This window comes from Lissotriton helveticus, chromosome 4_1, assembly GCF_964261635.1.
Source record: "Lissotriton helveticus chromosome 4_1, aLisHel1.1, whole genome shotgun sequence".
Classification (NCBI taxonomy): domain Eukaryota; kingdom Metazoa; phylum Chordata; class Amphibia; order Caudata; family Salamandridae; genus Lissotriton; species Lissotriton helveticus.
In genome coordinates this window covers 1,054,069,303-1,054,083,854 of record NC_136063.1, presented here as the reverse complement: position 1 = coordinate 1,054,083,854, position 14,552 = coordinate 1,054,069,303, and the positions used below count along the sequence as shown (strand labels likewise).

The 14,552-nt window shown below is 44.8% G+C and overlaps 1 protein-coding gene across 1 annotated transcript in view; it reads right to left on the bottom strand.

The window, feature by feature from the left end:
* Positions 1-14,552, bottom strand: part of MARCHF6 (membrane associated ring-CH-type finger 6) — a 1,360,950-nt gene that overhangs the window by 122,095 nt on the left and 1,224,303 nt on the right. Inside the window, exon 24 of the mRNA XM_078687648.1 lies at positions 12,573-12,705. Within this exon, the coding sequence (XP_078543774.1) occupies positions 12,573-12,705 (133 nt within the window). The remainder of the gene's footprint in view (positions 1-12,572; positions 12,706-14,552) is intronic.

The window sequence follows — 14,552 nt, the reverse complement described above, 5'->3', positions numbered from 1 at the left end:
CGGACAGAGGTTGCGACTCATTTCCTCTCTCGTGTGGGGAGGCTGCTGGAATATTTATGTGGCCAAGGTCCGGCCCAAGAGAAACGCACCGCCCGCTAAAGAGCGCCATTCACACCCGAACCTGGACCCTTTTGTTGAACGTGCAAAACACGAAGGGTGTGAGGTGCTCCCATAGACTGGACTATGGTTAGGGTCCCAGAAAATGTTTTAAAAGGACATTCTCAGGGTTTTCCGGCCGGCACAAGAGGCGCAAATTCAAATGTAGCACGCATGGAAGGCGACAGCGAACTACATGACCCAACATGCAGCACTGCAAAGAACAGCTGAAATGCGGTACCCAACAAGGGGTTAAAAAACGGAAGCACCGGTACACTGATGGTCGTGTGGGTGAGCTGTTACAACCTGAACCTGCGGCGCCTCCTCTCTGACGAAGCTCACAGTGGTGAGCGAAATGCATTAGAGCCAAACAAGAAAATGCCGCTTTTGAAAAGAAAAATAAATACATTTTTAAACCGGACAGAGGTTGCGACTCATTTCCTCTCTCGTGTGGGGAGGCTGCTGGAATATATATATATATATATATATATATATCCAAGAAAGAAGTGACTCAAACAGATATATTCACCAAAGAACAAAAATATATTTCCACTACAACGTTTCAGCTTCCGCCTTCCTCAGGTAGTTTCAAGATGGTAAGCTCAGTGGCTGCACAGATGACACAGCTGAATTTTCAAAAAGCATCATGAGTGAAGATTCCATTTGGAATGTGGAATCAATGCAGTCCTGAGAGTTCTTGAGATATGCAGTAATCAGGATGTGTTGTCAGTAATGTTCAGTCCATCTGGATGCAATGATTTTAAACGGTACATCCAGAAGTTTTCCTTGGAGTCCAGTAGTTCTTCCTTTGAGACATGTTCCACGGGGAAAATCTTCAAATCTGATAGTGAATGATCCACAAGGTTAAAATGATTGGCTACAGGCTGGTCAATTTTCTTATTGATTATGGCTGATTTGTGGTTCCTGAATCGTGTGCGGAGGTCATTCATTGTTTGGCCTACATATTGTTTTTTACAGCTTTGTCGTTGGCATTCAATCACATAAATAATGCATGTTGAGCGACATGTAAGATGCTGTCTTATTGCATAGGTCCTTCTGGTAACATAACTAGTAACTGATGATGTTTGTAAAAGGTATTCACACGTGATGCACCTTTTAGAGTCACAGCAATGAACCCCTGGATTTGTTACAGCTTGCTTAAGTTCTGCTCTCACAATAAGAGATCGTAAATTTGGAGCTCTGCGGTAAGCAATGACTGGCGGTTTTGGAAAAACCTTTTGCAATTTTTCACAAGTGGACAGTAAGGGAAATGTTTTTTGCATTATATTTCTGTAGTTGGGAGCTGATGGATGATAGTCAACTACAAATGGAGTTCTGTCGCTTTTGTTTCTGGCGTTGGTATTCCAAATAAGTGCTTCTCTGGGTAACTGCAAAGACTTGTCAATTTGTTGCTGTATGATATGCAGAGGATAGCCTCGCCTTCTAAATAATGTAGCAAGTTCCTGTAGATGGTCTTTACAGGTTTCTTAAGAAAAGAACTTAAGCAAGCTGTAACAAATCCAGGGGTTCATTGCTGTGACTCTAAAAGGTGCATCACGTGTGAATACCTTTTACAAACATCATCAGTTACTAGTTATGTTACCAGAAGGACCTATGCAATAAGACAGCATCTTACATGTCGCTCAACATGCATTATTTATGTGATTGAATGCCAACGACAAAGCTGTAAAAAACAATATGTAGGCCAAACAATGAATGACCTCCGCACACGATTCAGGAACCACAAATCAGCCATAATCAATAAGAAAATTGACCAGCCTGTAGCCAATCATTTTAACCTTGTGGATCATTCACTATCAGATTTGAAGATTTTCCCCGTGGAACATGTCTCAAAAGAAGAACTACTGGACTCCAAGGAAAACTTCTGGATGTACCGTTTAAAATCATTGCATCCAGATGGACTGAACATTACTGACAACACATCCTGATTACTGCATATCTCAAGAACTCTCAGGACTGCATTGATTCCACATTCCAAATGGAATCTTCACTCATGATGCTTTTTGAAAATTCAGCTGTGTCATCTGTGCAGCCACTGAGCTTACCATCTTGAAACTACCTGAGGAAGGCGGAAGCTGAAACGTTGTAGTGGAAATATATTTTTGTTCTTTGGTGAATATATCTGTTTGAGTCACTTCTTTCTTGGATATTTTATTTCTTTGTGACTCATTGTATCCTTTGGGATCCAGATTTTTGCCCTGGCTGGCTGTTGTTTTCTTGTGATCCTTCATCTTCAAATATATATATATATATATATATTACCTACTGGCGGTCGCCAGTAGGTATATATAGTTAGGATTTTTTCTCTATGGGTTTTTTGAAAATTCTATGTCTAATAACTTTGGCGTTTGTGGACGGAATTGGCTGACATTTTCAGGAAAATGGCACATTTTGTTTCTGAGCAGCCCCTGAAAATTTTGGGGGGGTTCGTCAAGGGGGGGCCGAGAAAAAAGGGGGGTCCCAAAACGCGTTTTTCCCATGTTAATTTCCATAGGGCGGTTGGCCTCACTTTTAGCCCGAACGGCTGAATGGATTTGCACGAAACTTGGCAAAATTGTAGGGACTGGTAGCCCGATGTGCCTTTTGTAGGTCTCAATATATGTGCTCCAGTGGATTTTGAGAAATTAACGTTTAAAAAAAGATATATATCTGTAACAGCGGACCGGTTAGCGCTCTGGTTCGCGGACTTTTCGCGCAACGGAGCTTTGTGAAGCGAAGCTGATTGGTTCTCCGGCGTCTGTCAACATTCCAAACAGTCCGTAGCGGCCGCCATCTTGTCTCTCGGTAGGATCGAGAGACAAGAGGAGGTCAAAACAAAGGGGGAAATAACTATAAGGGGGCATAGTAGATCCTCGCTGACCCCCTAGGTTTGATGTGGAGGTTTTAAAAGGGCCCCGCGGGGCAAAAAAAAAAAATAAAAATAATAATTGAACGGCTGAATGGATTTGCACGAAACTTGGCAAAATATTAGGGACTGGTAGCCCGATGTGCCTTTGCTAGGTCTCAATATATGTGCTCCAGTGGATTTTGAGAAATTAACGTTCAAAAAAAGATATATATCTGTAACAGCGCTCTGCTTCGCGTAACGGAGGTTTGCGAAGCTGATTGGTCATTCTGTCACTGGGCTATAGTTGGGCTACATCTGGCTGATATTTGGGCTACATTTGTTTTTTTGTGTGTCTGGCGGCCATCTTTGGGCTACATTGGGCTACATTGGGCTTCATTGGGCTACATTCGGCTAATTAGCAAATAGCTCATCGCAAACTAGGAATGGTAAAGAATCGCTATTTATTCCTTAAAGTTCGCTATTTAGGAAATGCAAATAACTTTGATGATACATATGGCGGTTCATCTCTAACAAGATAAGAAGCATAGGGATAGATTTATGATGACTGGCGCATCACCAGGGATGTGTTAGTCATTCTGTGCCGCTGTTCCGTCACCTATGGTGTGCTGCATTTACAATGCGGCGCATCACGGGGCAAAAACAGCACAGATGCGTGATGTATCTGTGCCGTAAAGGTGGCGCATTGCTGGAGTTGTATCGCAAGTGTGATGAAGCTCCAGCAAGGGTCGGGGGTGCCCCTGTCGCAGGGTTTCTGTTCTCACACAGAACTGTGGACAGAGGATTGGAACCTCGGCGAATTAGGGTGTCCCAAAACTCACGTTAGTAATCAAAAACTATTTAGCAAGCTAGGTACAGTGTCACATTGGATATAACAAACTCTCAATGTTTAGACAATCCAGAATATGAACTTATAGTACCTCAGGATACGTGGAACTCATGAACAGTCGGTCGTTATATATTTCTTAGAAACCAGAACATGGAGTTAAGAAGAACACATGTGTATTTGAAATGTTTATTTACTAATGCCGTCTTCTCAGGCGTAGTACCTTAGATAATAAAAGTACACATATTATCAGTAGCAAAATTACCAGCATAGTTACTAGTACATAAAAAGTGAATGGTGATAGTATGTTAACATGCTGTAAATGAATAAGAGTTAGCAACACTTATAAGCAGCCGCGGGCCGTGGAGGGAGTTACGGTGAGGCAGGGAGGCGGGGAGGGGGAGAAGCAGGGTGGAGAATACAAGTACACATATTATCAGTAGCAAAATTACCAGCATAGTTACTAGTACATAAAAAGCGAATGGTGACAGTATGTTAACATGCTGTAAATGAATAAGAGTTAGCAACACTTATAAGCAGCCGCGGGCCGTGGAGGGAGTTACGGTGGGGCAGGGAGGCGGGGAGGGGGAGGGGCAAGGTAGAGAGGGCTCCACCCTGCTTCTCCCCCTCCCCGCCTCCCTGCCTCACCGTAACTCCCTCCACGGCCCGCGGCTGCTTATATCTCACCCTCCCTAATACACATATTATATTATTTGCTAAGAAGGTCTCTTTGTGTTGGTTTAGGGCGTGCCCATACTTTAGTGTCTTAGATTTGAAGGAATCACATCAGCATACACCAGCTCTCTCTTCATGTGAACCGCATCAACTGTTGTGTATGTGTGTTCGGCAAAGCAATATAAAACCCGCCTCATGCCCAGAATTGGCAGAAGTTGCACTTATGTTATGAGTATGAAGTCGTGGAGATCAGACCTCATAACAATTCTGTATCGTGTTGTTCTTGAAACTTTAGCACTCGCTGTACAGATATAGTTTAACAAGTAAAGCAGATAGTAGACCAATAACATATTATTCTCATGTAAACCACGATGAACTACTAGGTGGAAAGCTAAAGCAACAACTAAATGTCGTGTGCAGAAGTTGCAAAAAAGGAAAAATGGCGTTTAAACCGGTAATGAGCCCATGCTAACTTAACACGGTGTAAAGATATCCAGGACCTAGATGACACCTCCCCATGATCCGGAAACGAACTGAATAAGATAATAGAAGTGCCATCTCATGAGAGCAGATTGCAAGTTTATATGTGGACGGTCCGCAAGGTAAAGCATTAAAAACTAGGAAAATTCAATGCTAAAGAAAAATAAAACAGCCAAGTACTTTATCGAGTCTTAAGCCAATAGGCAAGGTAAATAATAAAAACTTGACAATTAAGTCAATGAATTGTCAATGAAATGCTAGTACTCAGCATATGAAACATGAAAAAGGTCTATGACATAACTGTGTATGCAAAATAAGCTGCAACAGCCTCCAACAGGAAGTCACCGTCTTCATCCGAAAACAGTTCAGCCATCCAATTTAAAAGCGGAAAAGAACATACGTGCTCTCCCAGCACCGGATCCTCTATCACCATCAGAGGACAGCTCGGTGGGTTTTCAAGAAAGCTGTGTTCCAAGAAAGACTGTGCTGCCGCCAGTAAATTCCAGGGACCAAGTAGTCCATGCATCAATGCCACAGCCATAATCCTTTCGCCAGGACAAACCAACTCGTGAGTAATGATAGGAGTCATCAGCTGATTAAAGTCGACGTCAGGAGAAACCGGTCCGCAGAGACACAAATCAATGGCCCAATCGAAATCACAGGTCAGGCAGTGAAATACAGGCTGGACACAGGTGAAGTAGGAGAACCGAAAAGATAATCCATATGCCGTGCTTAATATCGCCAACGGCATTGTGCCATAATATTCTAGCATGCGATTGCGGAACAGTGTCAGCAGCTGCAGGGTCGGAGGTTGCATAGGAGGGACATCCATATTTAAAAATTTAAAAAAGCACAAGAGCGTCCGCTGGTAATGCAAGTAAAAATGCAATCCACGAACCAGAGTGGAGAAAATGGAATGAAAGGGAGCAGGGATGACTCCAAAGATTTTCTCAAATGAAGTCACGAGACCACTGGTAACAACTTTAAAAAAGTGTGCCAGGGATTTTGTGGAGGATGCGTTAAAGATAGTCGGAAACATGTTGCTGAAATTGAAAGGCAAACCTGTGTACGGGTGTTCGCTATGTGAAGTACGAAAGTTTCACGGGCCGAACTCAAGGCCACCTCTCTCTGAGACAAAAGAGCTCTTATTCTTGTCATGCCGTTGAAACGTGTCCCAAGGTTGGTATTTGTGGCCAGATTGAAAACTCCCTATGTTCATGTGTGGGAGGAAATAGAACATTTCTGCAGCAAATAACCCGTTCACTTACTGTTACGATAAAAGGAATACTTTTAATTAACTCAGAACAATCTTCATTATTGAGCATCAAATAACTACCATTTTCCAACAACTTGAACGTGGGGATGATAGCAGGAACTGGCGTGCCTTGCAACACGCAAGCCATATTTGGTCGGTGTTTGTTGCATGAATCGTGTAACTGTATGTGCCTACACATTAGTGAATGATCTGGCGTCTCAGTGCATTCCTCTCCATTCAGATAAACTTCTTGATCATCTTTGAAACATCTGTATGTGTATGGAAGCGACCAGACCTCATGAACAAAAGCACTACCTAAAGGTTCATAAAGACCTATTGGTATATATTTCATACAATTTGAAAACTTATATAAAGCAAAAGGCAGCGTTATTAAACCGTGGATAAGGCATGTTGCCAAAAAACCCGCAATCCTCTGCTGATGATGTCACTGAGCATGTCATGAATGATGTAATATGTGACATCATCAGTAGTGGATTATGGGTAATAGTATCTCTAGTTTACTCCCCTATAGCTGTCTTTCTTTTAACATAAGTGTGTGTTTCCTTCCCTTATACTTACTGTTTTTGGTTCGCTTCCAGTTCGCGTACCAGCGAGCGAACTAGGAAGCGAACTAAGAGAAATAGAGGTTGGCACAGTTCCAAATATTGTACCAATTTTTTAATAACGGGGAGGTAGTTCTGAAAAGAACTTTTTTTTTTATTTTTCTGAACATTTTTTTAATGTTTTTGAATTTTTCGGAACAGTTTTATATTTTTTTGGGTTTTTCTTGGAGGGGGCAATGAAAACGATTCATTGTAAAGGGCTCAACAGGAGCAACAAAACAAAAAAAAGAAGTATTTATTATTTTGGGCGTTTCGGACAAACTTGCATATGATAGTCAATAGCTCTGTTGATCAGAGTGATGCTTCTTTCTCCGTAGGAAATGAATCCATCGCAAAATACGCAGGTGTGTTTTACTTCACCAAATCTCATTTGTATATTTGGCACCATCTCCCTGCCCTCTGGTCCCGTTACTTCCGGTACAACAGATCTTCTGGCCATAATAGGGAGATTATCTAGGTCGTTCCGAAACTGTGCAGCACTGTAGTTGTTAGGATGCCACCTAGTCATATGGCGATGCATTGTGTAGTTTCCGAAACTGTATTTTTTGTCGGTCCCTCTGGACAGTCTATCTTGACATATAAGGCAAGTTACGTATCTTGCATTTACTTTTTTCTGACCTTTGGGAATTTTAAAAAATTGCCAAATGAAGTTTTCTTTCCGGTGAGACGTCTTGGGCTGCTCAGGCAAAAACTGCCTCTCTTCGTGCTCGTCCTCCTGTTCCTCTTCTTCTTCTTCTTGTTGAATTACAACTTGAGCAGGTGGTCCTCTCTTCCTTGGAGGTGGTGGAGGTGGTGGGGAAGCACCAGCTGAAGCTACTAAAGAAGCCATTGCTCAGTGATCACAAAGGGTCTTTCTCTCACAATGATGAAAGTCAGAGTGAGGAAAGAAGGAGGGATTTTCATCATTTGGGAAAAACAAGAGTTCTCAACCAATCAAAAGTGTTCATTTTAGATTATATGACCTAGTCTTACATCATTAGGAAACCAAAAGTGAAATGAACCAATGAAAAGTGTTATTACCAAGTCACATGACTTGCTGTGTTTACGTTAAGCGCTTTGCAGGGCCTCCCGGTTTGCTTCCAGAAACCTGCGCTTTGGCACTCGCTTCGCGTACCAGTTCGCTAACGTAGCACGTCATATGACGTATCACGCGACAACGTGGAACGTCATGCGGACGGGAGGCGTCACGATGTTGTTTTCTAACGCGGCACTTGCGGTAAAGAAACGTTTACCGGCTCGCGGTCTATTTCGCGGCATCAAGGTCAGCTAACGGGAAGCTTCCCGATTCGCGAAGCGGGAACGAAGAAAAAAAAATATTTAAAAAAAAAATTATTCATAAACATATAAAATATATTTTTGGATTTAAAGAAGAATACATTTTACAGCTACAGATATTAGCTGTTAAAAAACCAATGAAATTCACAGAAAAAACCATAGGTTATAGACCATATATAGTTAGGAATTAGCATTTACAAAACCTTGAAAATTCACTGAAAAAACCATAGGTTATAGACCATATATAGTTAGGAATTAGCATTTAGAAAACCTTATTTTACTCACACAAAACCATTGAAATTCCATATATAGTTAGTTGCACTAACTATATATCGCGCACCCGCAATCCACTGCTGATGATGTCACATATTACATCATTCATGACATGGTCAGTGACATCACTGATGACATCACTGATGACATCTCAAATGACATCACTGATGACAACATCCAGTGACTGTATGTTTCTGTAAAGTTAAAATATGTCTTAGATATTGAAGAATGAGTGGATGTATAAGTGTCTGGATGAAGGATTTAGTAGGTGCGTGACTGACTGTATGAGTGAGTGATTAAATGTGTCTCACTGAATGCATGGGTTAGTGACTAAACTGTCTTAATTTGTGCATCATTATGTCTGTTGTGATGTAAACTGCTGCATGTGTTGATCATTAGCTATACGAGAGGCTATATGTGTTATTAATTGGTTGCCCAAGTATTTCTATGGGAGATTGAGTTTGTGTGGGGGTGGCTGGGAGGTGTGTGACTCTGTGCATAGATGTGTGAGCAGTTGATTCACTAGGTGTATGAGTTCAAGAGTGCATGTGGAAAAAGCTACATGGGCGGTTGACTGTGTGCATGAGTGTATTGATGAGTGAATGGATATCTCAATGCTACATGTCATAGTAAGTACATATGTAAAACACAGTACATGTGAGAGTTGGCATATATAAATAACTGTGCATGAGAGCCACTGAATGTGTGAGTGGCTGTATGGATCATTGTGAACTTGTATCAGGGATTGTATAAGAGAGTAAATATGTGTTAGTATATGTTTGAATAAGTAAGGTGTGTATAACTGTATAGTTGAGGAAATGGAGGTGAGATTGTTTCTTTGCATGACTGACTAGGTGTGTGAGTAACTCCATGGATGAGTGACAGTGTGTGAGTGTCTGTATACACTGAGTGTATCTAAGGTTATATTAGAGTCTGAAGAGGTTTATTGTATTAGCACAAGAATGATGTCAAATGAGATGTCATCAGTGATGTCATCAGTGATGTCATTTGAGATGTCATCAGTGATGTCATCAGTGATGTCACTGACCATGTCATGAATGATGTAATATGTGACATCATCAGCAGTGGATTGCGGGTGCGCGATATATAGTTAGTGCAACTAACTATATATGGAATTTCAATGGTTTTGTGTGAGTAAAATAAGGTTTTCTAAATGCTAATTCCTAACTATATATGGTCTATAACCTATGGTTTTTTCAGTGAATATATATATATATATATATATATATATATATATATATATATATATATATATATATATATATTTATATATATAGCAAAAGGGGCGTGCCCCGAGACCACGCAGGAGGAGGAACCCGCCTAATGCACCCATGGCAGGAGGCAGCCTCATTTTGAAGCGTGTTGAAATACACTGAAAAGAGTTAGTATAAGGAAAGAAACCCTCAGAAGAGGAGAATGAGTACACACGCAAGGCTCAAGCAAGGCGAGACCTGTGGCGTGCCCGAAGGCACAACACTGAAAACCTTTCAACGGTAAGATAATGGCGTCAGTAGACGTAGAGAGCCCAAAGGGACATCCACGCCTGCCTGCCTGGCGCAGAGCGGAGCTACACAATAGCATACAGGTACCCCACCTGGAGTAGATCACGCCCCCAAGAAAAACAGGGGAATACCTCTTAGGGTAAACCAGTCAGAGGATAGAACACAACCAACCTGTGGAACACCGCCACAGAAGGCTTACTGCCAGCCCAAAAACGCATAGTCTAACTGGTGGATGCTAAATGAAAGGGTAACCACCCCAGGATATGACCACCTGAGACCTATGGGGGTGGGCGAAAGCCCACAAGGAGGTGCTTAACTGCCGAATCGGTGTGGGTATAAAACAAAAGAACCCCATCAAAGGGCAGGTCAACAAGGCGTTCCCTGATATTTTTTCTGGGAAGATGCATCCCGCAACCAAGCATGGCGTCGTAGTGCAACTGAACCAGCCATAGCTCGGCCTTAGGAATCCGAGGTATCCAGGGCGGAGCGGATAGTAAATTCCGTCAGATTACAGCCATCACGGATAAGATGGAGGAGGTCAACACGAGCGACCTCAGAGATGGAAGATAGAAGAGACTCGGCAGAGTGCCAAAGGGCAGAAGTAGCCCAAGCCAAAACACCCACGGTATTGAGTGAGCGAAGAGCTGCACTAGTTGAGGCGAAAATATATTACGACCCCACAACTCCAGCCATGTGGACTCCCGGGAGGGAGGAAGCAGCAGCTGAGGCAAGGAAGGAAAAGCAGCTTGCTGAACAACCCCCTGAACGTCTGGATGAACAAATAAGCAAACTGGATCGTTTGGAGCAGGGCGGTGCATGATAGAACGAGCCACCGGATCACCCGACGCCGGCCGAGCCCAGAAGGGCATCATAAAGAGAAGCTTTGAAAGGCAGAAGCGGCTCTACATTTCCCGAACCGTGGTGGAGGACATCCAACAGAGGGTCAAGAGGCAGATGGACCGAAGAGGCTGCATACTCAGAATGCAAGCGGCCAAGGAAACAACTCTTTTATAAATGCTGCACCAGCCTCTGTAGCCCTACGAGGAGGGGACAGCAACTCATCCATGGGTGAGGGCTGTAAATTGCGCCTCCCACCCCAAGGGGGTTGTCCGATGAACGGAGGATGAGACCAATGTCTAAATGAAGGAAGCCCCATTGACGAATGAGGGTCCTGAGAAGGCGGAGAGTACGCCGGAGCCACAAACTCCAAGGGGGGAAGAGGCAAGGACGGATCTGACGTCGCCGGACGTCGGGGTGATGCCGAACTCCCCCCGGTAGCCTCCGGAGAGGAGGCAATGATCCGGCGTCGAGACGGCGCCAGGGCGTCCACGGCCGGCACCGACTCGGCCTCGTCCGGTGCCGACTCGACCTCAACCAAGACAGGCTCCGGTCCAAAGAAAGAAATAGTGTCTGAGCCGGGGAGGAAAGTCTATGGCGCCGTACTGGCGCAGACTCAGCCTCAACCACAACAGGCTCCGACTCCGAAGTTAGGGATGGAGCTGGAGCTGGGGAGGCAAGCCTACGGCGCCGAACGGGCGCCGGCTCGGCCTCCGAAAAGGCAGCCGCCTGTACGGAAGGCGGAGGTGGGCTCGGAGCCAAGCTGCGAGCACCAGCAACCACCTGTGATGCGACACGGAGCCCCACTGGACTATGTGGCGCTGTTGGGGTGCTATAGGTATAAGAGGGGGACCCAGCCGCGCCACGCCCCGACGACGCCATATCTCCATCATCCCTAGAGGCAAGGGGCTCAGTCGCGGAGGTCCCGCATGTAGCAGATGGGAGGGAGAGGAGGGGACCCAAGGGAGATCTGCAGGGCCGCGACATAGGCCGCCAACTGGGTCCGAGTCACCCCTGCACCAGGAAAAGGCCGATAGGGGAGGGACGACTCCCACTTCCAGGGGCGCATGTCTGGAGAAATCCAGGAACTAGTGCCCCCAATAACAGAAGGAAGGGAGGGAGGTAGAGGACCTCGGCAACATGTGCCGAGACTTACCAGGAAGGGGGGAGCAACACACACGGGAACCAGACGTCAACCGACACAGCAAACGGAACCCATTGCCAGCGGAACCTTCCGCCGAAGAGGAGGCTGGGGCCTGGACGACTCCAACCAGGAAAGGCGAGCCGAAAGTAGCTTCATGCGACGCTCCCGCCGGGGCTTCGGCTTGAGTTGTTGGCAGGTGTCGCAATCAGTCGAGTCGTGGTGTTCGCCCAGACACCACATTCAGATACGGTATGGGTCCGTTGCGGACATTTGCCACAAACAGGAGGCACCCGTTTTAAAGCCCGAAGGCATCGCACACTGTGCCAGACGTGTAGCGTCAAAGGGGCCTGAAAACAGGCCAGTGGAACCGCTTACTCCGGATCCGCGTTACACGCGGAAAAGAAGAAAGCTTGCCGGGAGGGACTTATGTGACCTCGCTGACGTCACGTCCGTGGACGACGTTAGGGCGGGGTCGTGTGATGCCGTCCCCCGGCGACCAGAGGTGCTGATGCAAACATTTTCCGAATCCAGTCTGATGTCTGGGGATAATTCTAAGTTAAGGAATCTGCGGCTAGATATCTCTATCAGATATGGTGCTTTAGGATAAAAATGTCACAACAAAAATTGTATTTTCTCAACATTAATAAACATTAATCAACAAAACGTCTGAGGCAAAACAAAGCAATAATGCATACATACCTAGTAAAGGGACAATTCCTGCTGCGATAAGATATGGTACACATAGGGAAACCAACAGCACAGAGATGACTGGTGCTGCCAGTTTGCGAATTATAAAATGTAAGTCAATGTTACGGATTCCATTGGCATAAACCTACAAGTAAACCATATACTAATTAAAATCTGAAAAATGTAAGAGGAACAAAACAACACAAAAATAAAAGACTTAACACCGTACAGTGATATAATATGTATGTGAACATATAAAAAAATATAGTTAGATATTTTATATAGCACAGAGCTAACTCCAAAGCAGTTAAATGCTCTACTTACTCATCAATACACTGGACTCCTTCCTGACAAGGGCAGCTAATGTGTTCTCTAAAGAAAATGAGATTACAGAGTGATGCCTCTCCTTAGAAGCGGTAAGATTTTTCACTGTAACCCCTGACCTCTCAGGAGCAGGTTCGATAGAAGAGCCGACCATACATAGTACAGTTGCCAGTACGTCGGCTGTGACCAATAATTCTAAATCGTCCAGGGAGATGGTAGTCATATAGTGGAACCCCCTAGCAAGAGGAAAAGGGGGAGGGCTAAAAACGTTCCCATTACCAAACCTCTTAAGCTCCCAAAAGTATCTCCTCTACTTCACTTCGGGGAACACATTCAGAAGCTACATCCATTACTCCCAAGAGATGACTTGTTCCAAATATTGGACCAGACCCTCAATACTCTCTTGCAGCTGATTACGATCAGACTGTCTAAAATAGAGGAGAGTCTAAGGCTCCGCCTTAATACCAAACTGGGGTCCGAGTGATCTGGGAAGGGAAGGGCACATGAGGGAAATCTAAGCCATTCACAGCCACTGCCTGGGCATTCCATACATATTACTTATTCAACACCATACTTATGGGAAGAAACACACAAACTGCGAGCATTACCAAACAGGAGATTAGATGTTTCCTCTGTAACCCAAAGGCAATCTGTGATTGTGGGCACTAATAAGACCCCGATAATTCACCATAATTCATCCTACCCCACCCGGAGAGAGTGGTCATCTGGAGAGAGAGGGAACTGTTAATAACTGTACTGGTATTAATGGAAGAAAAGCCAGTGGAGCTGTTGCTGTCCTAAACCATGGCCCTATGAATTCGCAGAGGACCTTGAACATGGTGAAAGATTAGAATTGCCACCGGTAGCTTGCCCTCTGGTAATCATTCTAGTCAACACCCCGAACTAACAGATTAAGCAGGAATCCACAGGTCAATTGATGGACTAGGTTTTACACTGGCTGTTTCAATTTTATATGGGTAAACCTAAGTTATATAATTACATTAATATGGCCAGATGAGTAAACTAGGTGGGTTGTGGCCCAAAATCTATTGGGGAGGACTGTATAGTCGTAAATTTTACTAGTCAATGACTAGTCAACCACTTATTGAATATATTGCCTAGTAATCCACGGTATCAATCAATCAATCAAGACATTTATATAGCGCACTACTCACCCGTAGGGTCTCAAGGCGCTGGGAGGGGGGGTGCCGTTACTGCTCGAACAGCCAGGTCTTGAGCTTCTTCCTGAAGGCGAGGTGGTCTTGGGTCAGGCGCAGGTCGGTCGGGAGAGAGTTCCAGGTCTTGGCGGCCAGGTAGGAGAAGGACCTTCCTCCTGTTGTCGCTCTTCAGATGCGTGGGACCTCGGCGAGGGCGTGGCTGGTTGATCTGAGGTGGCGCTTGGGAGCGTAGAAGTTGATTCGGTTGTTGAGGTAGCTCGGGCCTTGGTCGTGTAGGGCTTTGTGTGCGTGGGTGAGGAGACGGAAGGTGATTCTTTTCCTGACGGGGAGCCAGTGCAGGTCTCTCAGGTGTCCGGAGATGTGGCTGTTTCGTGGGAGGTCGAGGATGAGTCTGGCTGCGGCGTTCTGTATCCGCTGGAGTCTCTTCTGGAGCTTGGCGGTGGTTCCGGCGTACAGGGCGTTGCCGTAGTCCAGTCGGCTGGTGACGAGG